At 30.9% G+C, this 26,758-nt stretch overlaps 1 protein-coding gene across 2 annotated transcripts in view; it reads right to left on the minus strand.

Annotated features, from left to right (window-relative positions):
- LOC145275117 (protein CBFA2T1-like) overlaps positions 1 to 26,758 on the minus strand; it is a 74,531-nt gene that overhangs the window by 5,258 nt on the left and 42,515 nt on the right. For both annotated transcript variants that reach the window (XM_080127627.1, XM_080127661.1), the window contains exons 2-6: positions 16,856 to 17,073; positions 2,936 to 3,025; positions 2,351 to 2,532; positions 1,354 to 1,610; positions 238 to 308 (exon numbers count right to left, since the gene is read on the minus strand). In XM_080127627.1, the coding sequence (XP_079983753.1) occupies positions 238 to 308; positions 1,354 to 1,610; positions 2,351 to 2,532; positions 2,936 to 3,025; positions 16,856 to 17,073 (818 nt within the window). The remainder of the gene's footprint in view (positions 1 to 237; positions 309 to 1,353; positions 1,611 to 2,350; positions 2,533 to 2,935; positions 3,026 to 16,855; positions 17,074 to 26,758) is intronic.

Genomic DNA, 26,758 nt, shown 5'->3' on the forward strand with positions numbered 1-26,758 from the left:
ACTTTCTGAAAGTCACAATCAATACAAGGTCTGGATTTTACTATAACATAAAATTTTAGTATAAATAGAAAATAATTTCAGACTCGAGACAATCTATACGTGTTACATAATTTTTATTGCTTCAAAAATATAATAAATCTTCTTCTGATGATATTTTTAGAAGTTAAATCTAATTTGCAAAAATAGGAATAAAACCTAAGAACATTCTCGTGAATTTAAAGATTTGAACAAGCTCACCGTTTCAACATGTTTCCAGTTGTCATCTAAGCGATCAAATGGAGGTTCAAATGGGTCATTTCTGGAAAAACCTATAATGAAAATTTGTTTAAAATGTACAGTTTAACATGATCATATATAATAGAATCTTTAAGTTATGAAATTGTTCTAGAGTTTTCAAATGTTAAAAGCTCGACAAATGAAGAAAGCATAAAACTGAGCATGAAAAGTTTGAAATGGCTGAAAAGAAAAATGAAAATCAACTTTATGATTAATCAAACTTGTATAGACAATTTTTTTTTTAAATAATCCAATTACTATTGCCATTCTAGTAGTTATAAACTATTATACATCAAGTGCATTTCTATAAGAAATAAGTAGGTTTATTTATCATTTGATAACAGTATAATACCACCATATTGTTTGTGTCTAAAATAAATTGTAGCAACACAAACATCATATTTAACATTTAGATGCACAAACAATAAAGAATAAGATTCAGTTATTAAAATAGTGGATATTTTGTGTTATTATAGTTTAAATAACGTGAGTGTATTGAGTAAAATTCATACAAAAGAAAATTATTTCTTATTATATTATTAAGTGTTTCCGCCCTTATCACAGCTAATGCTTACCAAACCCATGCATGATAGGTGAAAAAGCATGAAGTTGAAACCATATAAACACATGTAAATGTATTTTAAACGATTATACAGTATCTAAGCACTCTTCTTATCCTTGCCACACACGTTTGTAAGATTTAGTCATTTAAAAATATTTTAAATTTTATTAGAATTGTAACTGCACAGAATTGCAAAGACTACAATCGAAAATGTATACATTACTTAAATTTTTTTTTTTTTTACTATTTCGTTCTATTAAAGTAATAAATTTTCAAATTTTATTTTATTTTTTTGAAAATGCCATAATATAATGAAAATCTGCAATATAAAATGTTTCCTTAAGGCATGAAAAGTGAACTGCAATATAATGAGGGACCACTGTATTTAAATATGAGATGCTTTTTTTCACAGTACGATTTTAAAGAAACGAGATCATTATTCCACCTTCTCATATTATTTCTAATAAATTGAACTGTAATTTTAAAATGACTATCCACAAAAATTAACAACTTACTGTAATTAGGATAATGTCTGTCGCGGTCTCTTTCACGTTCCAAACGTTCTCTTTCGGCTCTTTCCTGCTCTAACCGTTCACGCTCTCGCAGTTCTCGTGACAAACTTATGTCTCCAAGCCGTATTGGTCCTCCAGAGTTTAAATTCAACACCCCATTTGGGCTCACGCGACTGCCTCCTAACGGACTCATTGTGTGATGCCTTTTGGTTGGATGAAGATTATCGATGTGGGGGTCAATGCCATTCTCTTTGGCTGGTCTGTAAAGAAAAACAATATGGAAACAGTCAGCTTTCACTTTTAACAGTAACAACATATTAAATTTAAAAAAAAAAGCAAATGAAAACAAATTAACCTTAGTGAGCAGTTTTATTGATTTGGCACAAATTGATTTTCTATAGAAACTTCTAATTTTTTTACATGTTGCTTTGAAAACAGTATTTGTGCAGTGTATGAATCGGATGTCGTTGCTGATGCATATTACAAACCAGATTTCTTGTAAATATCCAGTATGGTTGGACCAACAAGGGCAGATACTTGTGCGTCTATGTTACCATGCTGAAATAATGTTATTATTTAGAAAGCCACTTTTTACATGGGGAAGGGAGGGTATTTTGTAACTATTCTGTACTTTTACCTAACAATTTAATTAACAAAAATAATGTAAAAATTGAATTTAACTTTAAAATATTATTAAAAAAAGCAAAACAATTTGAATGGATTTCTGAGCACTTTTAACAACACTCAACACATTCCGACAGCTATGTCAGGTGTCGGTCAAGCCCAAGCGGGCATTTACTAGGAATCTGGTTTGTAATATGCACAATTACTGACTTCTGGTTTGTACAATGCACCAGCACCTTGACAATTATAAATTATATTTCATCAATATTGTATATGCATAATCCATAAATGAAAAATGTTACAGGATTTGGAGCGTAATGTTTTCTTTTTAATTTTTTAGTTTAAATCAGCAATAGAGATGCAATTAATTACTTACCGGTCAGGTGACCGTCTCTTGCCATTTTCATTCAAGTCAGATGAGAGGGAGTCGTGTGATTCAACGGGTGAATTAGAAGTGTCAAAGAGGATGTGTTCGTTTTGAGCTAAATATTGCTGAGGGGTCTGTTTGGCCATGCGAGCACAGTGCAACAATTCACGTTGAAGTAAAGGAAGGTTGGCCTGAAAAGAAAAAGAACAAAAACATTCACAATATGTATAAGAGTGGTGGTGGTGGGAATCTGTTTTCCATTAATCAGTTAATTGATGAACTGTAAGGGAAAAATGTAAAGATTTCCATTCTTTAAAAAGTCGCCATGACACTTGAAATGAGTTAAAAACATTTTTGAATCAAGGGAGGTAACTTATTAAAAACAATTTCATAGAGTAGTTTACTAGATTTGAATGTAGCTTATTTTCTTATGAATTCTAATTTTATGCTACTTTTTTTAAGAATTTTAAATTATGCAGACGTGAATATTTCAGCAATGGATGGGGATGATCTGTTAGCACTACACAATCATAATTAGAATAGACTTTATAAATATTTTTCAGATAAATTTCTTTCTAAAAATATTTTACTTACCTTAAGAAATGGTATGACAAATGGTCGAAGAGGAAAGTTAGTGGCTTCTTGTAATTTGGAATGGAACTCCTCAATGGAAAGATGTGAGTTCTGTAAAGACAGAAATTGAAGATTTATTACAAAAGTACTGCATGAGATGAGAAAATATTTGGTGCTTGTTAAGATTGAGTTGACAGATCTATTTTTTTAAATGTCGTTTTAAACAAAAACAAAAACAATATTTTGTACTTAATTGCCATATCGAAAAGAGTAATATATCCAAAAATTACGAAAATTCATTGAGTAGAAAATTATTTATAACTAAAAGTAATTTTTATAGATGTTATAAAGTAGACGGTGAACAGGTCACACACAGAGGAAAACAAAATTTAGATTATACTGTAATGGCTTCCAACATTTGTAGCCTATGGCGTAGACTGTTTTTCTTTTTACTAAAAACACAATAACAGGTGTTCTACTCGATGAATTTTCGTAACTTTTGGATATATTACTATTTTCGACATGACAATTAAGAACATAATATTGTTTTTGCTTGAAACGGCATATTCAAAAAAATCAATCTGTTGACCCTATCTTAACATAGCACCAAATTTTTTTTTTAAATATTACTTTTGTATATCTTTTCCATTAATAAAAAATAGCAGACAACCTCTTATATAGACTATATTACCTTGTTCTCTTTTCTTTCATTTTCAAAACAAATGAGTTGACAGAGTAAGATGTCAAAAGTGACTAAGTCATAAAATATAAATTTATTAATAATAGATTTAGTTTAAAAGATTAAGTTATAATCAGCTAACATACTTCCTAACTTTCGATGTGCCTGATACTGGAGATGGTGACAAGGCAAATCAGTTCCTTCACTTTTATTGTTCCTTGCTATTTCCAATCTGAAGCAATTTATTGAAATAAAATATAAGAAAAGGGCATTATTGAAGAATACACAATAAAATTGTTCAAAGTTTCGTCTAAAAGGTGTTTCATTACTGTTTTGATGATACACAGTTGCATGACTTGCATTGCTTCATAAACTAAATAATTTATTACTTAAGAATTTAAAACATGTTTTTGATGATTTTTTTTTTTTAAGTGAAAAAAGTGTTTTCAATAATGCATAATTAAAATTTTTAAACATGTTTTCAATGATTCTTAAAATAAGATGGAAAAAACTTTTCAATGATTATTAAATAAAAAAAAAAAAGACTGATCGGAAAAATGTAATAAAAAGAGTATACGCACAGGGGAGATATATGCATAAGGGAAAAAAGTGAACGACACTGATTTGCCTTGTCATCGCTTTGGGTAGCAGACACACCGAAAGTTAGGAAATACATTAGCTGACTATTACCAAAGGTTAAAAAAAAATTCTGTTCCTTGTAGTGAGATATTTTCACCATGTCTAACAAAACTGCATGATTTATAGCAGGATATCCAGGCCTAACACTGCATAATGATAGCTCAGTTCTCATCTCAATTTCTATATATATTTTAGTCTTTTCCAAGTAGATAATCTCTTGTAGGTTCAATATTTGTTTTAGATGATAATTTATATTAGTTGGACGACTGTTCTAATTTTCTATGTTATTCTCACGTTTTGGTCAATATAACCTCCAACCTTCTCCAGATGCATTTTGTTGAACTTAAGAATCCAAGTATTGGCGATACTAACTAGAAATACAATAAAAATTACTCACAACTTCAGCCCGGTTTGCTGACAGAACTAGAACAATTTAATTCTGTGGATTAAATAAATTTTGTGTAGATTCCAGAGTTCAACAAGATGCACTTGAAGGTAAGAGGTCACATTAGCCAAAATGTTGAAAGAATAACATCCAAGATGAGAATAATCCAACTTCTTACAATAAAAGTAAATAAAAATTAGAATAACTAGGGTTTCTATTCTGATAGAAAATGAGTTGTATAGCAATGCAGTTTAAGACTTTTCATTCGTTAGAGTCAGCATTTCTTACCATTCTCCCAATTCACAAGATGGTTCAATTTGATAAAAGACAACATCAAACATTTGTTTAAATAAAAAATCATATGACAGTGTCAAGTTTTAAACCTATTTTATTATGAACAAAGTCTTTAGAAATCTGTGCAAAACACATGTACAAGATGGAGTTAGAAGATAGTAAGTTAGTTAAATAAGTAAAATAAATTAAAAAAAATAAAAAATAAGTTGAGCAATAATTTTTAGAAAAATAAGCTGAATATTAATGTATAAAGCAATGACCAATATTCTTAAGTGTTTCATTTTCCCCAATATTTTTTTTACATTACAAAAGCTAATGATCTGATTGGTTGACATTAACAGCATGTATTGCTGCTGCTGTTGAAAGTCTACCTTGTTAGCCAATCAGATCCATGAAGTAAAAAGAAAAGAAAAAAGGGAAAGCCCTGTTAACAGTTGAACCAATTGTGCTGTAAACAGATGTTGAGCAGATGTACAAGTGGATGGCATTAATAAGAAGTTCTGCAGAGAGAGAGAGAGAGAGAGAGAGAGAGAGAGAGAGAGAGAGAGAGAGAGGTGGGGGTATAAAATGAGAAAAAGAAAAAAAAAACAGCTGTCCTCTATACTGCTTAAGTTATTTACTTAAAGTTTGAACGAACAGCAAAGTTTTACAATTAGAATTGATAGCAAAGAAAATAATATAGATTTAAAGAGAGAGAAAAAATGTCAAAAATAAGTTGTTTGTCTAAACATTATACAACCCCAAATATTTGCCGATTTACTTCTGACATAAAGACTCAAAACCATTCCTCTAAAGTGTAGTATCTGTTTTGATACCACACTTCACCTGTTCTATGCTCGGTCAATAAGAAAAACCCTGCTAAACTGACACAATTTTTATTTTTTATTTCAATGCAGACTTCACTTTGTTGAGGAAATGGATACATAAATAACAATAAACAAATAAATAAAACTGCCCTGCCCATCTATAATACATGTGGGAGAGAGAGATGGGGGGAGGAAGCAACGTTCTACAAGTGTTTTCATTACCAACTTCCATTCCAAGAAATTATTTTTATGCTTAACATTAAGAAATAAAGCAGACTGTCTATTTTGAATTTGATATGATACTTTATCTTGCATAAAGTTGTAAAGGAGAGGTTATGTTAATAAAATACAAGTAAACAATTTTTATTTTATAGATTTGACAAGTTGATGTTTCTTTTTAATGGAACAACCTGTGGGAAAATATTATGAAATGTACACAATTGAGGGCAAAAATTAAGTCTACATCTGTTTCTTCTTCCATTTATCAATGCCAACATCCCAATTAATAAATGCCAGAGCTTGAAAGTTTTAACATATGTGGAAAAGGATGTGAAGAGAGAGAAAGAGAGAGAGAAAGAGAGCGCAAAAAGGATTTGAAATAGTTTACAAATATTAATCAGATAGCTAATAGATTCTACACATCTATCGTGGAACCAAATCTGGATAAATGCAAAACAACCCTAATGTTTGTCTTAGTTTTTTTGTATAGTCCGAACAATAGGATAGATTTTATTAGTTTCAAGAAAAAACAAAAACAAATGTGGATTCTACAATTAATCCTATAATTACAATCTTGTAAAAATTTTCAATTTACAAGGTGACTGGAAGTGACACATAAATATGAAGGAAATATATATGCACACCAAATATGCGTAAAAGTTTTGTGGTGTGGTAGGGCTTGAGTCTAAAAAAACTTTAAAAAAAACTTGATTTTATATATGTCTTTACTTATATACGAACGGCATTTTGCGTGTGTGTGTGCATTAATATTACTAGTATTAGAATATATTTCAAAGTGATGTTTAGGTTTGGAGAAATGTGTTTTCATTTTGTTAAAAAGAAACGAATTGGACAAAACCATTACTTCTTTTTATGGTGGGGTGGGGGTGTCTGGATATCTATATATCTATAAAAGTGAATGTGTCTGTGTGTCTGTGTACATTTCCCTATGCAATAACTCTGTCAATTTTAAGTCTACAGACTCTAAATTTGATATACAGGGTACTTAGATTTGGGAAAATCTTTGTAATCAGTTTTCGGCCAGAAATTTGGCTGTTAAGGGGTCAAAGTTCAACGATTTGACCTTTGAGAACTCTACCAAACTCCTCCGTCAATTTTGGGTATAAACAATTGAAATTTTAGATATAGGTTCCTTGGGCATGGATCTAACTTAATAACTTGATTTGAGCCCCAAACAATAAATCTTAAGGGGCCATAATAGGGGTCAAAGTAAAAAAAAAATTTGACCTCTGCGGTCTCTACCAAATTACTCAGACAATTTCTGGTCTAAACATTTGAAATTTTACATAAAGGGTACTCAAAGATAGGGAAAGTTTTTTAATCGGTTTGGGTCGAAAACTTTTAGTTACTAATATATGTATGTATGTATGTATGTATGTATGCCTAAAACTTTTGACTTTTGATTTTTACAAGATCAGTATCGTTTTGAAGTTCGACCTTTCAGATGACCAATATCAAAAAATTGGCTAAAAACATTAATATCTTCACCTTCAACTGGACACTTTTCTACAGTGGATGTCGCTTTTTTCACCGATATTTTTGAAAGTCATCCTCTCCTTTCGATTATCTAGCCTTAATTAAAACATAGATCACTTCCGGTGTGGTGGTGGTCATAACAGCAAAGACATCAGGTTTTTTTCACCCGTTCTTTTCCTCCTTCATGGTACAGGTTCGAGCCTGCCTTCCAACTACCACTTTTTTTTTTCTTTTGCTCAACACACACATCCAAACACCCGGGCAACGCCGAGCTGAAATGCTAGTATATAATATATTCAGGAATGAGATCTTTTTAAAAGATATTCCATTCTATTATTAGATAGGTATCCAATTAGTTTTTTTTTTAAATATTGAATATCAACTGTTCGTAGCCTCGTAGGAGATGTCCTTTTCTCTTCCTTGCAACCTCTATCTCACAGAAGAGATGTTGCGAGTTTGTCTCTGATGTATCGTTATTTTCATGGAAAGTGTTCGAATGAGCTTCAATCTATGGTCCCCCCTCGCAAAACTTTCACAAGAAACACTCGTCTAGCTGTAAACACTATCAATAATTCCCCCCACTATTTATCTGCGCCTAAACCTAAACGTAGATTCCATGAACAAAGCTTCTTTCTTAGAACTGCACGCCAGTGGAATTGTCTTCTGTTTTCCTGCTTTCCAGCTGACTACAATATGGTTGTCTTCAAGTCTAACGTAAATAAGTTCTTGATGAGCCGTTCCATGTAAGTTATCAAATTTAACAAATTTTCATTACTAATGATTATTATATTGTCCAATTTCTACTGTACACTCTTTAACCCTTATCCTTGAGTGGCCTCTTGGCCTTGATAATGTGTTCATACCTATGAAAAAAAAAAAAAAAAAAAAAAAAAAAAAAGAAAAAGTCCAATGTGAACAAGTTCTAATTGAACCGTCCCCCTAAGTAATCCAAGTTACAAAATTCCCACTGTTTACTATGCTAAAATCTCAATGACTAATGTATACCTATTAACCCTTATCCTCGAGTGGCCTCTGGGCCTTGATAAGTGGTGACACCATGTAAAAAAAAAAAAAAAAAAAAAAAAAAAAAAAATCAACTGTTCATCAATATAAGCAAGCCAGACGTTGTACACAGTAATATAAACAGATAAACGACATGATAATACAACTTATTTTCTATTCAGAATGAACCTGTTCTCTCCTCACATGTTCTGCTTGTAGGATATGGGTTCTTTCAACCAAAACACACAGACTTCATTCAATAAATAAGTACTCATCTTCATTGTGAGCCGAGCACTTAAGGTACAAGATTATTAGTCTCTCACACCCAACTGAGTAACCGTGCAACATTGTCAGATTACAAAAAAAAAAAAAAAAAAAAAAGATTGCTGCTAATTGACAACTTACATCAATGCTCTACAAATTGTTCTCTATTCTAATTGACTGAATATTTCCTGAAAATACTTTTATCTCTCTCTCTCAGTACACTTGGAATGGTTTAACATTGAAAAATGTGTCTGGCAATCATTTGCTTGTTTGGTGACAATAGGATTAAAACTCAGCAGAGTGGATTCCATAATTCATGATGATATCCATTAACTAATCAGCCCCCTCCACACACGCACACTAATAATTGATTCACTCCAACACACTTTTAAAATAAATGGTACTTCTTCAGTTTATGAACCGTGCTGAAATAATGTTATTATTTAGAAACTAATTCATAAGATGGAGGGGGACTTTATTAACTATTCTGTACTTTCATCTGACAATTTAATAAGCAAAAGATACCAAAACAATTGAATTTAACTTGAAAATCTTATGTAACAAAAATAGCATGGTCTGTAAACAGCAGAAGTACCAAATAAATAAAAGAATGTTTTGTTTATAAAAGAAAAGTCAATAAAACTATCAATCCAACATCTATAATATAAATCTCACCTTTCTATTTAAATGTATGTATGTAGGTAGGTATGTATGTATGTATGTATGTATGTATGTAGGTATGTAGGTATATATGTTTGTACGGCTGCTTAAAACTTTCGACAGAGGCAACGGTCTATAGTTTTGGGATGAGGTGATTTCATTATGGATTTCGTTTTTCGGACTCACTTCCTCATCTTCGGTGTTTTTTCCACTATGTTTCGGCCGTATCATCCTTTGGCCTTCTTCAGGTGTATCTCGACCCGAGTTCGAGATACACCTGAAGAAGACTGAAGGATGATACGGCCGAACCGTAGTGAAAAAAACACCGAAGATGAGGAAGAGAGTCCGAAAAACGAAATTCATAAAGAGGCACGGATTTTCACGTGATCGATATCGTTTTGAAGCTCGAGTTTTCAGATGACAACTATTAAAAAATTGGCTAAAAACATTAATTCCTTCGCCCTCAACTGGGCACTTTTCTATAAGGAGGGGTCGCTTTTTCACTAATATTTTTTAAAGTCTCCCTCTCTTTTTGATTGACTAGCCTTAATTTAAACTTACGTCACTTCTGGTTTGGCGACAGGTGAAACAGCAAAGATGTCATGATTTGTTTTTCACATTCTTTTCCTCCTTCACGATATAGGTTCGAGCCTGCCTGCCTACTACCAATTTTTTTTTTTTTTTTTTCTCAACACACACCTCCAAACACCCGGGCAATGCCGGGCACCCAGGCTGGTTTAATTATAATAGACTACTAGTATAAGACAGACAGAAATGATAGTCTGTTTTAGGAATGAAGTAGGTAATGGTAGACTTCTTGAACCACATCACTTTGCTCAATCAATTGTACTTTACTTACACGTGTTTATAATTCCGTTTCATTACATAATTTTGTTTATGAATGGCTTTTCAAATTTGAATATTTAAATGAACATGTGTTAATCATAAATTTACAAGGAGAGAGAGTGAGAATATTTTCGATGTTCGCATTCTGAAAAGTCATTGGTCAGCTGAAGAAAGTGGGTGAGGGACACACACACACACACACACACACACACACACACACATAGTTGATAGAGTACTCCTGGGAAGAAGCCAACATTTATTTTCTCAGAATAAATGTGTTCATCTTTGAAATACATCAAATCCTCCACCCCCTAACTTCCTGAACGAAGCAATGCCAATGTTTGTGCAATGCCCATATTTTCAGATGGACAGAAAACATGCCAAAAATAGCATCGATACAAGTACAAAATTGGCCGGGTTCTTAAGATATCGCCCTCCCCTCAGCAAATAAACCATGTCTGTGCATTTTTTTTTTTTTTGTGCCAACAATAACAACAGATCTTAATGAGTTTTTAGAAGAAAATCTATTTTTGAGTAATGATTAATGGATCTATAGGTTGTTGGTAGTTCCAACTCTGAAGGTTTGAGAAGATATCTTCTTTATAATAGCGTGCACAATCATTTTTTTTTTTTAATATTTTATTCAACATGAATAATTTTACAAAAAATCAATCAATAAATCAAAGTTAGAATAAAAATTCTTGGTAACTAATCAATGACAAAGAGTTGTAACTATTACCTTACTTCCATTAGAAGCATAATTTCCTCTCCCTTAGAATATATTATATAAAGAAAAAATGTCTGTATGTCTATCTTAAACTCAGAAAATACCACAGATATACTTAGAAACTTTACACATTCTGATTTAGTATGACCTCAAGCAGATCATGATTAGGGCTGTGATAACAGCATATTCTTTACATTGTTTTGACTCTCGAGTATATATCTGACACAGTTAGACTCGGCTAATCAAACGAGAACCACACAACGGATATATATATTTTCAAGAGTCAAAACAATGACAAGAATATCCTGTTGTCACAGCCCTAATTATGATAAAGAACATTACTGTAATATTGATTCATTCATATCACCAGGGAGCAAATTAGCGACTGTAGATTTAAAAGAAATATGTTCTTTCATATTAAAAAAAAAATCAGGAAATCACACTATAAATAGATTGTAAAGTTATTTGCCCTGAACCAATTAACATTGAATATTACAGAAATTAAACATCTATTTAATTATAAAACGCTGTGGACTGTCCAGGCGCCCTTTATTGCTTGCTTGCATCTTATCTTTAATGATCAGGTGATTTTTAAAAAAAGGATGACAGGTGTGTGTGTGTGTGTGTGTGTGTGTGTGTGTGTGTGTGTGTGTATATATATATATATATATATATATGCATATAGGTATGGCTCAGAGGGTAAGGAAAAAGAAAAAGGGTGGAGAGTTGTATGTTTTGGTTTCAATTCTAGCTGATGGCACTCAAGTCATATATATATATATATATATTTTTTTAGTTTTGATCTCACTATATAATAATAATCGATAGAGAATAATAAATATATAATCTGCATAAATTAAAATATCATATTTAAGCATATCTTATGACCAAGAAATGCTGGGTAGCTTGCTAGTATAAGAATAAAAATGTTAATATAAGAAACAGAAGTACACAGGAGTCCTTATTCATTCTTGACCAATGTATTGGCAGATTGAATCGGCTTTTTCCAAAGGAAGCTGACTTAACTTGCTCAGAGTGAATGCTGTACAAGTAATATATATGCATTTTATTCTTAAACTTCAATTCAAAGTCACATTTACTAAATATTAACTTGCATTTGCAAGTTAATATTTTAATTTATGAAATAATATTTTGTCTTTCAAGAATTACAATTTTGACAATGGTGAGGTGTCGGATGTAATAAAGGAAAGTGAATGTTTTCAATTTCTTTGATATTGTACTTTGAAGTATCTTTAGTTGCAGTTGTTTTGTGGCTTTGGTTTTTATCAACGGCTACTTTCAGAGGATAACAAGCCTATATTTCTACTACTCTTCTAACAACTCCTTTATCACAAAAACGATATTTGTCTATAAAGCATATGTCTGCAAAAGAAAATAATCTACAAGAATTGATACGCCGTTCAAGAAAGACACCAAACCAATTTAAGGATGCTTATTTGTGTCTGTTGTAGACACTTGATGAAAAAGTGAATGAATGAAAGATAAATAAAATGAAATCAGACACGCCAAATGGGAAACAAAAAAAATATATATATATAAACCTTCTTTATTTAGTTGTCAATCATTTGGTTATAGTCAGCAAACATACTTCCTATTATCCAACATAAGGCTACCGGAAGCAGTGACAAGGCAAATCAGTTCCTTCGCTTTTTCTCTACATCTTCCCTGTGCATGTACTTTTTTTTATGACGTTTTTCCAATCTTTATTTTTTATTTAATAATCATTGAAAAGTTGTTTTTTTTCAGTCTTATTTCAATTAATAACTATTGAAATTGATTTTTTTAAGGAATTATTGAAAACACTTTTTGTGCTCTTTTGTTTAAAAAAAGAATTATTGAAAACACTTTTCAAAATTTTTTTCAGTAATGCGAGCCACGTGCGTCACCAAAGACCTATTAGACAAAAATTTTATTTTTTTTAATTTAAAGAAAACATCTTTTATTTCTATAATTTCATAAACATATTTCTTACAAAATTTCAAATAAAATAAAAATTTATTTTTTTAATTTCGCTATTAAAAATGCAATTAAAGACAAATTATATAATTTCGTTAATTTTTATTGTATATTTTTCAATAATGTCCTTTTTTATTTTATTTCAATAAATCGCTTCACAATAGAAATATTGAAGAACAATAAAAGTGAAGGAACTGATTTGCCTTGTCACTGCTTCCGGTAGTGCTACACCGGAAATTAGGAAGTATGTTAGATGATTATAATCAATAATTCAATCACAGTCACCTTGAAAAGTTGAAATATAAAAGACCTAGGGGACATTAAGAAAAGAAAAACAAAATACTTTGACTGCATGATTATAACTTCTAGTCTTGCTAAAATTGAAGCCTATCCTTTTTTAAACACCTAATTGTAGTTGAACAAAATGAAACAAAACATCTTGTGCACGAATATTACATTGATCCGAAGTAAAGAATCAAAGAACTGACACTTTGATTCTAAATAGATTGCAGATATTCTTATTTTTAGTAAATATTTGAAACCATACAATAATAATCATTGTTCTTTGTTGATCGGAGTAAGATTAAGCTTAAATCGATGAGAACAGCTTTTTTTTTTTTATTGTGACAAATTGTGACAAACATGGCCACGGGTTTTAAGGTCATAGTCAGGACCATTTGAAATAAGTAAACATGCATTCATCATGATCTGTCGCTCTCCATTATATGTTGACCTTTATGTTTAAAGAAACAAAAAAAAGAGATTGTAGATGCATGGATAGCATAAAAAAAACACAAATCAACCAACGTTCAAATCTTCTTAATTAGTTTTTATTAAATTGATATTTCTGTAAAGTGAAATACTAAAGAAATTTAAGATTTGAGTCAAAAAAGGGAGGAATTATATGAACACCTTTTAAAAAAGAAAATGATAAAATATTAACTTATTTCTAAAGAATTAGGCGTATTGGCTTATTTGCTGAAGATGAATTTTTAAAAATTCTATTAAAAATGATTTTATATAGTGAAATGAAGCAAAGTAAAAAGTGCATGACAGAGGGAGGGACTGCTTTTTTTTCAGTCGAATTGACGCACGAGGAAGAAGCTTCACGTGCCTTCCTGCAGTGACTTGATCCACAATACATTGTAGTCTACATTGCACTGTAGAGAAGAATTATGCTTGATTACTATTCACTTTCATTTGTTCTTACACACAACAAAAGTATGCAGTTAGTTTCTTCCTCCTTCTTATATTTGTCACATAATCAGCATCTATTTCATGCTGCTAATGAATTGGAACCTGTACCTATTAACTTCTCACTATTTATGAATTTACAAGTTATAATAGGCCAAACAAAATCGAAAGTATTTATGTGATTAAAAAAGAAGAAAAAAAAAATGAAAGTAAAAAGCTGAAGAATAGGTTTGAAAAAATGAGTGATTTTAGCAATTTCAATGACAATAAAAATATAAGAGTGTGAAACAATTTTTGATCATCATTTAATCCCGAGCAATGTCAGGTCTTCCTGCTAGTTATATATTATATTTTTTCTGTAACAATTAATTATTGTAATTATTGAGAATATAGAAAGGAAATTTTGACTCCTCCTAACCATGAGGTAAAATACCAGGTTGGGAAACTGGCGCGGTCTATCCTTCTCTCGAGGGTAAATGGGACTCTGTTAAGCCATGGTCGGTACCCCATCTAGTGATTGTGTCACGATAAAAATACCCTTGATAGCCCTGGTGAAGCATCAAGTATTCAGCTACCGAAAAGATTTGAATTACACTACAAACTTGTGTAGTGAGTTCAATCTCGGCTGCGGCCATGTGTGCTGGATGGAAGAATAGATACAGGTATTATAAGTAATCCCTTTATTGGTCAGATTAATATCACGGATTGCTTGAAGAGATGCTGCCTGGGTGAAACCCATTCTAGAGCCACATAATTTCAACAATACATCAGAAATCTGTATAACATAATCTATGTTAGTTGCTTTGAATTTGAAACTTTTGTGATTTAATTTGGAAACAATTAACACACTGATCCGTAAGAACACAAGAGTGAGCTTGTGAAATAAAAAAAAAAATGTTTAACCATGGACAAGGGGAAAGTGACATTAAATGAATAGAAGAAGAATACGATACTTGCATAGTTGAAAAAATATATATGAAAAAAAAAATCATTTAGAATAATCAAATGCATGTGTGAAAATAGGAATAAAAAAAAAATTATGAAAGCAGCATCTGAGCTGGAACTGCTCACTTAAGCTTGGTCTAAAATTCAATTGTGACTGACCAACAGACGGGAAAAGCATCATATGGAGAAACAACTTCATTCTCTACTTAATAACATTGATCTTTTGTATTCGTATCACAAATATGTTTGTATTAAATAAAATGTTGGGAAATAATTTAATGTTAAAAAAATTGGATATTGAGCTTCACACAATTTGAAGATAAACCAAATTAATACTTAAGTTAATTGGTAACAATTGTACATTTCAAAAATTAGTTTATAAAAATTTGATTTATAAAATATGTTTACTGAAAGTAATTTATTTATTTATAAAGAGATATAATACATATATAACACGTCATATGTATTATTATTATATATTTATATTATATTTTATCTTTAACAATTAATCTCTACTAATATATGAAAAGAAACTATGTGTGTGTGTGTGTGTGTGTGTGTGTATGAGGGAGAGTTTGTTCCCTATGGATTCCGAAATAACCGAGCTGATTTTTATGAAATTTCACCCAAATGTATTTTATGTATCTGACAGTGTTCTTTGATAGAATGTCTTCGATAAATGGTGATAATCGAAAAAATCTGATGAAAGAAGGAACAGGGGATTTTGACCAAAGTGAAGGCCTTATACAGCTTAACATCACAAGTGCCATTGAGAAGTTTTATTACCACACAAACAGAAAAAACCGGCATATAAAATTAACAATAGGTTCTTTGATATGACAGGGTTGTGTTTGAAATAAATGTTTCTTTATAGAGCACAATTGAAGCATGATACTTGACTTTTGCATTTTAAACTTTAATTCGAGCCATTATATATAAAAATAATTTCATAAAATCAACAGTATGTTCTCTACAGTGCAATGTAAACTACAATGTATTGTGGACCAAGTCATTGTGGGAAGGCATGTGAAGCTTCTTCCTGGTGTATCGATTCAACTGAAAGAAATGGGCGATTTCAGTGATTTCAATGACAATAAAAATATAAGAGCGTGAAACATTTGTTGATCACCATTTAATCCTGAGCAATTTCAGGTCTTCCTGCTAGTTATACTTTATATTTTGTCTATAACAATTAATTATTGAGAATATAGAAAGGAAATCTTAACTCCTCTCAAATAATAACTATCGTAATCTTTTTAAAAGACATATTTGGTCTTCAGGTTATGACGTCAGTGTAGTATCTGTTTTATCCGTTTAACTTTGCCATTGTTGTGGGAAATGCAAGTGAATAGAGACTTATGTGAAAATATTTTTTTAAATGTCAAAACAAATATTTTTTGTGACTATTCAATGAAAAAGTCTTCAGAAATTGTAAGTTCTGTTTTTCTGTATTTTATATTGTGTGTTGCCCATTTTTCACTGACATATTGTGACTTGCACTGGTTTCATGGCTAGGAATACGCAACGAATATGACATTTAGTACTGAGAGAGAAGATGAAGTGAACCTTCATAAAATATTTTGTTTGTTTGCTCTATGTCATTCAGTCTAGGCAGGTTGAACCGGCTTTCTCCAAAGGAGGAAGTATCAAGGAAATATTTAATTTACAGGCGCTCCCCAGTCTGTATAAAATGTGTTTTGAATATCTAACAGGCTCTTCATCCATTTTTCCATGGACAGATGAAAACTATGCTCCTGATGGTAATTGAGAATGTGGGGGGAAAAAGCAAAAAAAGAAATATACTTACAACAAGTCCCAAGACCAGAGTGCGTACACGTTCCCCAATGTCTGGTGATATATCTGATCCAAATTGTTGTAAAGTGGTCAGGAAACGTTTTAATTTACTCAGCTGCCGGGCTCCACATGCAGGGGGTAACTGTTGGTTGGATGTTGAATTAGGCATGGCAGAGGGAGGTGAGGGTGTGCGGCCATTCAGACCTAACGGAGAGTGTGTACCATTCATTCCTAAAAACGAAAAGGAGGACAACAGAGTTTTAAAAATGAATGAGATTGAAGAAATTTATTCTTACGAAAATAAGAATTCCAGCCACATTAAAAACTTGAAGTACTGAACGGTCATGAAAAAGACAATTTTCCAAATTAGATTGCAAAATAACCAAATTTCTCCTAATACCAATATTTTACACTAACTACTTTTCTTAACTTGGTTAGGTAATTAGTTAAATAACATATTGGACTAAATCGCAAAAGACTAAAATTACAAGTGCTGAATGTCTCTGGAGTGACCTTAATGACCAAAATTTATACAGCTGAGTGATAACACCTGGCCGGAAGAATAACATCCGGCTGTTAACAGAGACACCTACAAGGACACCTGCAGACGTTCCCATTGAAACAGCACTACATCTAGTCTGGTTCGATTTTTGATGACAGAACACGGCCAGCTAAGGAATTGGAAAGATTAACTTCCAACAACTCTTGACTAGATATCAGTATATTTTGATACATATGCATTTGGTGTCTTTCTCTAAAGCACAAAAACAATATACAACACAATGATTATCTGATGAAATATAGTACTATGTGAGATTACATTGATCAACTCAATTAACATTACGGGACTTTTTTACCAAGAAGGAGGTTAATTACTGGAACAAGCTGCTAGTGTACGACGAGAACATAACTAGTATAAGTAGATTTTAAAATAGTGTTGATGTATTTAAAACTAGCAGGTGGCTTGTTCATTACTAGGAATCATTGAAACAAAACTAATCAGTAGGAAAAAGAAAACAACTCTATCGATAAGAAAAGACAAAACTAATCGATAAGAAAAGACAAAACTAATCGATAAGACAACGCGCTCTCTCATCTTTCTGTTTTAGTAAGGTAATATTTTTTGTCTATATTAAAAGAAATTCTTCCCTTTCTTTTATTATCAAATATTATTGAAATTAAGCATCTCCTTATTTGCCTATAGACTTGCACACAATTATTCTTTTCCTTTTTATTATTATTAGTTATTATCAAGATAAAGCCTTCTTTGCTCATGAAAATAAATTTGTATATGCAATTACTGAAGCGAGTCATATGTATATTCATTTTATTATTATATCAACTGATTTGCGTGGACAATATTGGGAGATTTCTGATGAGATTTCTCAAACAACCTTAAACTATTGGACACTTACCGAAGTGTTAAATAAAGAAAAAGTAAAACTAAAACAAACAAACAAAAAAATGATCAAATAGGATTGTACATTTTGTAGTGATTTTGTGAGAACTTTTATAGTTATAGGAAACGTATACATAAATAAAAACATGAAAAAAAAAAAAAAATTTTAAATTGCACATGCTTTAACCGAAGTTCAATTTTTGCAATTGCTTATTTAATGCAAATCAATAAACTAACGACGGACAAGATAGCGGTGGGTTGTAAGGTTACTTTGATAGTCTCTCTTTAAAAATCTACCAAAATTTTTTGAATATTGTTTATTGAATAAACAAAAGAGGATCGATTAGATGGGAAATCATTTAATGCAGTTTTCTGCTACAAAATTAAAATCCTTTTAAATATTTCATCAAAAATACAAAGAAAATACGTTTTATAAATTCATAATTTGACTATTATTTTAGAATTCATCTGTTTTTTTTAATAACATGTTCTATATTATTTGTATTTTCAATTTGACAGAACCCCCCCTCCCCCCCAAAAAAACTATACAACAATAATGAGCGAGAACATCTTTGAGATCTGAAGAAATATTTCAAAGAACTTGTTCTGTTCCTTCCTGTTATATATGTTGTGAGATTTTAAATAATTATATATAATATTATTATATATACATTCATTAAAAACTGAAACGAAATTATTAAGGACCCCATAAATAAAAAAAATTTAAAAAAATGTACACAACAATAATAAACACACTGATCTTTTTAAGGTTAAAACACTGCATGCACACATCTGATCATTCTCAAAGCAAAATGAGGGTCAGAGAGGAATCGCTTTTATAATTTCGACATCTTGTCTCAATGATTACGATTATTATTCACAATTAATTTTGTTGATCATCATCATCAACAACAACATTTCCAATGAAAGTGTTCATTACATAATAAAAAAATTGTTAAGATCTAGAAATGTTAGGGGGGTTTCTTTCTACTGTTTCAGTAATATGCGCAAATGTATAATTGTGAAAATCAATTTTTTTTTCCTTTGGTTTACAAGCATAAATTAATCATAATACTTGACCTTTTCATTTAATTCAAGCTATCATTTACACCCTAATCGATAGTTTAAATGCTTCAAAATTATTTTCAAATTAATGGTTTAAAATGGCTGTCTTTTTGTGAGCGCTCAGAATTGAAAAGTGATTTCGAAGCCTATAAAATATTGATTACAGATAGGACGTAATCTCTGGTTTAAATTAAAGTTTAAAAACAAGATTCAAATATTAAAGTTCGTTGGTTCTAAACCAAGTGAAAAGCATATGCCTGCTGCATAAAAGAACAAAATAAATAATAGATTGGGTTTGTCTCTAAGTTAAGCACTTATTTTTTATCAATGTTTATTAAATACCAATAATTATACTTCAAGTATATTATTTTGAATTGAATATTATTGAAACGAAATTGATGAGAAAATTTTTAAAAGTCAAGAATTAAGACCATTCTTTATCTCTTCAAGAAAGGCAATCCGAGGAATATTGATATGATTTGAATAGGCAAGAACTGATAACTGTGCCAGGTGACAATTCAACATTGAATAACAAAGATGATCGCGGCAGCTGTTGTGACAAATCCATTACAGCTGAATGTTCAATATTCAAAGATATGACAGTCCCAAACACCTGTGTGATTAACTCACTCGCCACTAAAATGCAACAAAATTACAACAACGCTACAGTTTGAAAACAGACAAATGAGTTGAAATAAAAACGATGCTAATGATCATTTTTCATTTCTCAAAAACATTTTTTAAAAACTATTTTACATTTCCATCTTATGTGTGCATTCATTATTTTTGCAGACTCTTCTTATCCTTATCTTCATAGTTGTTTTTTTCACCGCATTTCGGCCTTCCCCTGGCCTTCTTCACGTGATTATCCGAGATGGGATATAAAAATGTTGAGCCTCGTAACTTATACCCACTAATTACCGCCTTCCATAGTTGTCTCAGCACATTTTGGCCAGCTGATCCTCTCTGCTTGGGTAGGATTGAAAAAATAGACAATGCTGTAGATAGAGGCGTTGAGTCTCTATCGTTCCAGGTGAGCATGGTCTGAAGATAGTGGTTTCAATCCTACCCAAGCAGGTCAGAGGATCAGTCGGCCAAAACGTGCCGAGACAACAACTATGAAAGGCAATAATTACTGGGGATAAGCTACAAGACTCAGTATTCCTATATCCCGTCGCGGTTAATCACCTGAAGAAGGCTAGAAGATGAGCTGGTCGAAACACAGTGAAACAACAGCACCTATGAAGATGAGCATAACAGTCTGCAAAAAAGAATGAATGCACAAATTATGAAGCCTCATCTCAAAAGGATTCCAAAAACAAAAAATAATTTCCACCTTCATAAATTTAACCATTTTTTTTCGGCACATAGGTGAGACTGAAAAAGGTACTTTTTTTTAATAAACATCTTGTAACATCTGTTATAAACAGCTGATCGAAACAAAGGCAAATGCTTAATTACTTTTTTGTTTAATCAAAGAGTGGACATGAGATTAAATCTCTATAATGATAAAATTGCGTGGCCACTTATCGTGTGTCTGTGTGAATTTCTCGTGCCAATGCAACTTCCACAATTATATATTGAATGCTCAAGTTAAAAAAAAAACAATTCAATGGATAATTATCTAAGTTAATGAGAAATATACAAATGCTATTATTTGATTATGTATTCAAACAAAAATGCAATAACGTGGAATAAAAGGAAAATTTAAACAAAAAATCATTTCAAATATATAAAATTAAAGCTACCAGAATGCACTTCGGTTTCTTTGTAAACAAGTCAATCATTTTAATCTTTTGTTATTAATTGGGGCTGGAGGGAAAACGACCTTTCGAAATTTGAAAGGAATTTGGAAACATTTAAACTGTCAATTAGAAAGTAATTTCTGGCCTTAAAATTCTTAACAAATCTCTAAATCAAAAAAAAGTTTCAATCTTTTAGGATTTAAACTTTTGAAAGCTATTTACATCCAATAATTTAATAAATAGAAAAGAAAATATCATTTTAAAAGAATTAATTTTATAGCAAATTTTCTTGAATTATAATAATTTAATAACAAAACGATTTCAATAAAATGTGGCTGTCACCATGAAAATGCTGAATAAAAGTTCAAATTTATATACTACAAAGCAAATAAGCTTGTTTTTTTTTTTTTTTCGGAAAAAAAATCTTTAAAAATAAAATAAAATAGAACCAATAATTTGTATCCAGGATCTGGACAATAACAAATGAGGAGATATTCTAACAGACTCCATAGTACAATTGAACCGATATCATTGTATCACCAAAAATGAAAATTAGATTCTTATTTAGAATTCAACATTAAAAAAAAACACAAAAAAAAACAACAAAAAACAAAAAAAAAGACAACTACAGAAAAATCTTTATTATGAACGTACCCATCACGAAATGGAAATGTCAGGTTCCAAAAATCATGTAAAATAATCAAGTAGTTTTATTTTTATAAAGAAAATAATTTTGAAACGCTTTAAAGCGATTAATATAAAATCGGTAACATTACAAGGCTGACTTCACATGTTTTAATTATTATAGAATTATCTGCTCTTGTTTTATTCATCTATTTTTTTTTCAAAATAGTGAAGAGAGACAGTCCCTCTTTGCTAACTCATAAATTTGATTTTCTTAATTAAAAATAAAACTACTTGATCAATTTACGTGATTTGGGGAATATGACAGACATTTTCGCTCCATGACGGGTATATACAACATAAAGATTTTTCAGTATTTTAAAAAATTTTTTAAATTAGGTTGAATTCTAAATAAGAAACGAAAATTACAATAAAATCGAAGGACAAAATGATCTTGACTCATGATACATATATTTACTGAAACAGTAGAACACACACACAGACACGCACACAAACACAATTCTAATAATTACAATTCGTTTCTTTAATACAAGTTTTCTTTCGTTTGAGAAGCACAGCTAAACCATCATACTTGACTTTAAACTTGGAACTGGAATTCAAGCCAGAAGTTACTTTTTAATTTATAATTTGCAGATTTGAAAATCACATTCGAATTCGATAAACAAGTTGGCTATTTGTTTATGTATTAATAATTCATCACAACAGTCGACATGTGTTTAATTTGTGGTTGAGCACAATAATGGTCAGCGATATATATAAAAAAATAAGATAACTAATGTAGATCCCATCCCTCAGAAAAATAACGGAGCAGAGTTTTTACGGAGACATCGGTTGACACTACTTCAGGTTAATTTTTTAATGAATATATCTATATTCAGAATGTAAGAGACTATATAATTATTTCCACGGCCAAACAACGTCGCAGCTCACGAGAGCCATGGCAGCCGGTTTGTTGGCTGTCATGGTTCTTGTGAGCTGCGACGCTGTTTAGCTGTGGATATATATATATATATATATATATATATATATATATATATATATATATATATATATACTTCAGAATAGTTTTTTATTTAACAATCAGTTGTTATGGAAACGTGAGATTGTAAAGTTTACAAAATATTACTGGCAGTAATATTCTATAAGTTATCCCATCTAAATAATAATTGCTCGATATGCAAGATAGAGCAAATAAATTAAATTGTAATTCAATGAATTTCAAAAAACTCTCATTGAAATGAAATGAAGTCGTTGAGTTTCATATCAAAGAATTTTTATTATTCTAAGCAAGACAAAGAATGCTTTAGAAAATTAATCTCCTTAACCTATAGGGTTTCGATGTCTACCATCTCATCAGAGGAGAGAAAATATTAGCAAATAGTTATAAACGTATGCACCCTATTTGCTAAATATAATTATCCACTATACGACTCATCAAAGTTAAATTCTGTAAATCAAAATATATACATATATTTGTGTGTGTGCTTAATCTGTAATGAAAATATATAGATCTTAGAAGCATGAGTTTTTCAATAGATATGCGAGAGTGCATTTACAGAAGACATTTACATGAGCTGACCCTCTTCTGCCACTGAGTACGAAAAATAATTTCTATATAAAATATTAAAAATAATAATAATAATTTAGTGTCTAGTGTTTAAAATCTCAAAAGATATAGTAAAAATGAAGAAACATCTTAAGCAAAATGCAGAGGGTGTGTGAGGGTAATACATGTTATGACTATGTAATATATTATTTGCTTATTGAGATAACAATAACAGATCCAAGGAAAAAGATGTGTGAAATCCGATAAGCAACCAAGTGAAGTGAAAGTAGTAAACATATATATATATATATATATATATATATATATATATATATATATTATATATATATATATTATAAAAGATAGAGAAAAGAAAAATATATTCATTCATTACACCAAATGTCTTTGTGGGTGGGTGTTACCTTTGAGAATGTTCTTTGATTTGACCGAACGGCGAATAAGGAAAAAAAGATCAATGACCGGCAGAGCCAGAAGTCGATCTGACAGTAGCAGTCGACGTTTAGATAATCTGAGAAAAAGGGGAGAGGGAGGGGGAGGAAGAGGATAATTAATAGAGGAAGGGGGAGGAGGCGCTAGTTAGGTAGGGAGGGGCGAGAGGAGGAGGTGATTGGTAACTGAACTGCTTCTCTGGCACCTTCACTTAACAACAGCTGGCAGATGGAATGGCTACAGATGGTAAAGCTAGACGCGCGAGCGCGCGCACACACACACACACACACACACACACACACACACACACACACACTTCTTCGTTCCACACTAGCAAATATTACAGTAACCAGCTGTGTGATATGAGAGAGAGAGAGAGAGAGAGAGAGAGAGAGAGAGAGAGAGAGAGAAAGCAGAATTTGTACACAAATAGACATTCTGCAAATATAAAACAGTCAATCTACATGTGTAAAAAATGTGTATGCATTCCCACCATTTATTTTGGTTTATGTATTTATTAGACGCGCCCAAACATCTCTATACGAGGCTGCCCGTCATGCATTCTCATTACTAGACGCGCAGTTTGAATGGACGTATCTTAAAACTATCTCTTTACGTTTGTTATGACTATTTTTCTTTTACAATAAATGAAAAAAAAAACATAATTTCATTAAAACATTAATAATAATAATAAAAAAAAAAAATTAAAATTTAGTTTTTTCTTCCTTTATCACATCGGCGTAGGTTTAGATTTTTTTTTTTAAATCTCACCGGAAACTTTTAAAACTACACCTCACTACTGACAGCTTGTGTTCCAGTAGTTGCTCTCTCGATAATTAAAAAAAAAAAAAAAAAAAAGCACGATGTTTATTGGAGTGAGCGATTAAACTGTTTCGTTGTCTTTGAAATATATTTTTTAAAGTAATTAATTCCAGTTTTTACATATTCTCTCTTTAAACCGTCGATGGGATAACTGAACATTAAGATATACAATGTTAAAAAAACGAACAAGTAAATCTTTTTTAATCGAAAAAAAAGTATTTATATGTTAAAGTAATATTAAGACAGTAAATATTACCCTTTTTTTTTTTTGCAAGCGAGTCACCACTTATCAAGGCCCGAAAGCCACTCAAGGATAAGGGTTAATGAATGTAAGACGGTGATATGTAGTAATCGTTAATGGTGTAGACTGGGTAGAATTTGAATTTAAGAAGACGGCTTAACAAGAACTTGTTTACATTGGACTTGAAAGCTACCATATTGTAGTTGGCCGGAAAGTAGGCCAGTGGAACAGTGTTCATTTGTTTTCTTGTATGCTGTCGTTTCTGTCTGTTTTTCTTTTCTTTATTCTTACGAACGCACTCTTAGGATTTTTGAAAATACATATATTCTGAAACGACATTTATATTTGAAATTTTGATCGATAGACACACAGCATTATCGTGAGTTCTACATAAAAAAAATGCATATTACATTTTACCTATTTTTGTAATTGTATTTATAATTAAAAAAAAAAAATTAAATAGAAATATAACAGGACCAGGTCTTGGAGCGGGGCTGGCTGCAACGAAATATACGGTATGCCTCGAGGTGTGTGTGGAAAGGGTTAAAGGTGATACATTTTCTGAAATTCAATTAATGTCACTTTATTCAAACGTTCAATGATTGCTGCGTACGTTAGTCAGATCCGCTTAAAAAATTGAAAGTTTTGTAAAAATGTAAAAACTAAAAAGAAAAAAAAAAGTAATATGGTATTACAGGACATTGTTTTTCATTACATTCTCGGATACAACTGGCTATTTTGCTAAGTACACGCATAGAAGCTTAGGGGAAGAGGGGTTTGGTTAATGTACAACATATCTTAATTTTGGAAATTGGAGATTTTTTAAAACGAAATAAGCTTATGAATAAAATGTATTTGCTTAAAAAGTAGCATTTATTGTTTAAAAAAGCTTAAATTAAAATGTCAATTCGAACAAAAAATATGAAAATAAACTAGGATATTGTGTCGACCTAAATAAGTGTGTGGAGTTACCTCCCTTGAACCGAAATCACACTTTTCTTAAACCATTTCAAGACAAACTTGGTATTTGATTTCAAATTATTATTTTCAAATTACTTTATAATTTGAATATTTAATTAATTTGTATGCGTTTGTATACAAAACAAAGTAATGATTACTTGATTAAATAAGCATATTGTATCAAACCGATATTACACACACACACGCACGCACACACACACACACGCATATAATAAAATAGCAGAGAAATACAGTAAATATGAATGAAAAATTAATTAAAAAAAAAAGATAATGTAATTAAATTTATGATTTGAGGTAGACACGATTCTTACAGCAACGCCCCTTAAAATTTTTATAGTCTCCCTTAACAGCAACAATCTATAAAAGTAACTAACACTACACGCGCGTTAATTTTTCGTCAAGCATACATTTCGTCAAACTTCGACACTTTTTAAAAATTGATAAGTTATATTAAAAAAACAAAACTTTTATGTATGCATAACGTAAAGTAAACTTGAATATGAATTTGTTGATCGACTATAGTCTCTAATTTATTGAATATGTGTACGAACATTCCATTACTCTCGGATGCAATGACGATTAGAAACTGAAAACATTGATTTGTTTACATGAAGTTGTCTCCTAACGAAGGTTTCGTACCAGATGGATTTTTTCATGCATTTATCATCGCTGTAGTAAATACTAGGTACGTGCAAAATGAATGGAGATACTCAAAATGTATAAACATTCTGACCCCTCCCTTTACTTAAAAATTCACCAAAAATCAGGAAATTATCCAATTTTAATGAAATTGGCATTATTTATCAAGTAATAATCATGGAATATAATGAACCCATTATTTTTATTTAAATCTTAGTGAAAATGTATTATTTTGTTTAAACAAAAAATACCTTTACCAAAGTTATGGTTTGCAGTCGTAAAAAAAAAAAAAAATGAATGAATTTATTTTTGCTTTTTTTATGAAAATAAAGCATCGCAAATTGTAACAATAAAAAAGAAAAATTAATTTTTTCAGGAACATT

This window comes from Euprymna scolopes, chromosome 1 (genome assembly GCF_053919585.1).
Source record: "Euprymna scolopes isolate OS-2025 chromosome 1, ASM5391958v1, whole genome shotgun sequence".
NCBI classification, from domain to species: domain Eukaryota; kingdom Metazoa; phylum Mollusca; class Cephalopoda; order Sepiida; family Sepiolidae; genus Euprymna; species Euprymna scolopes.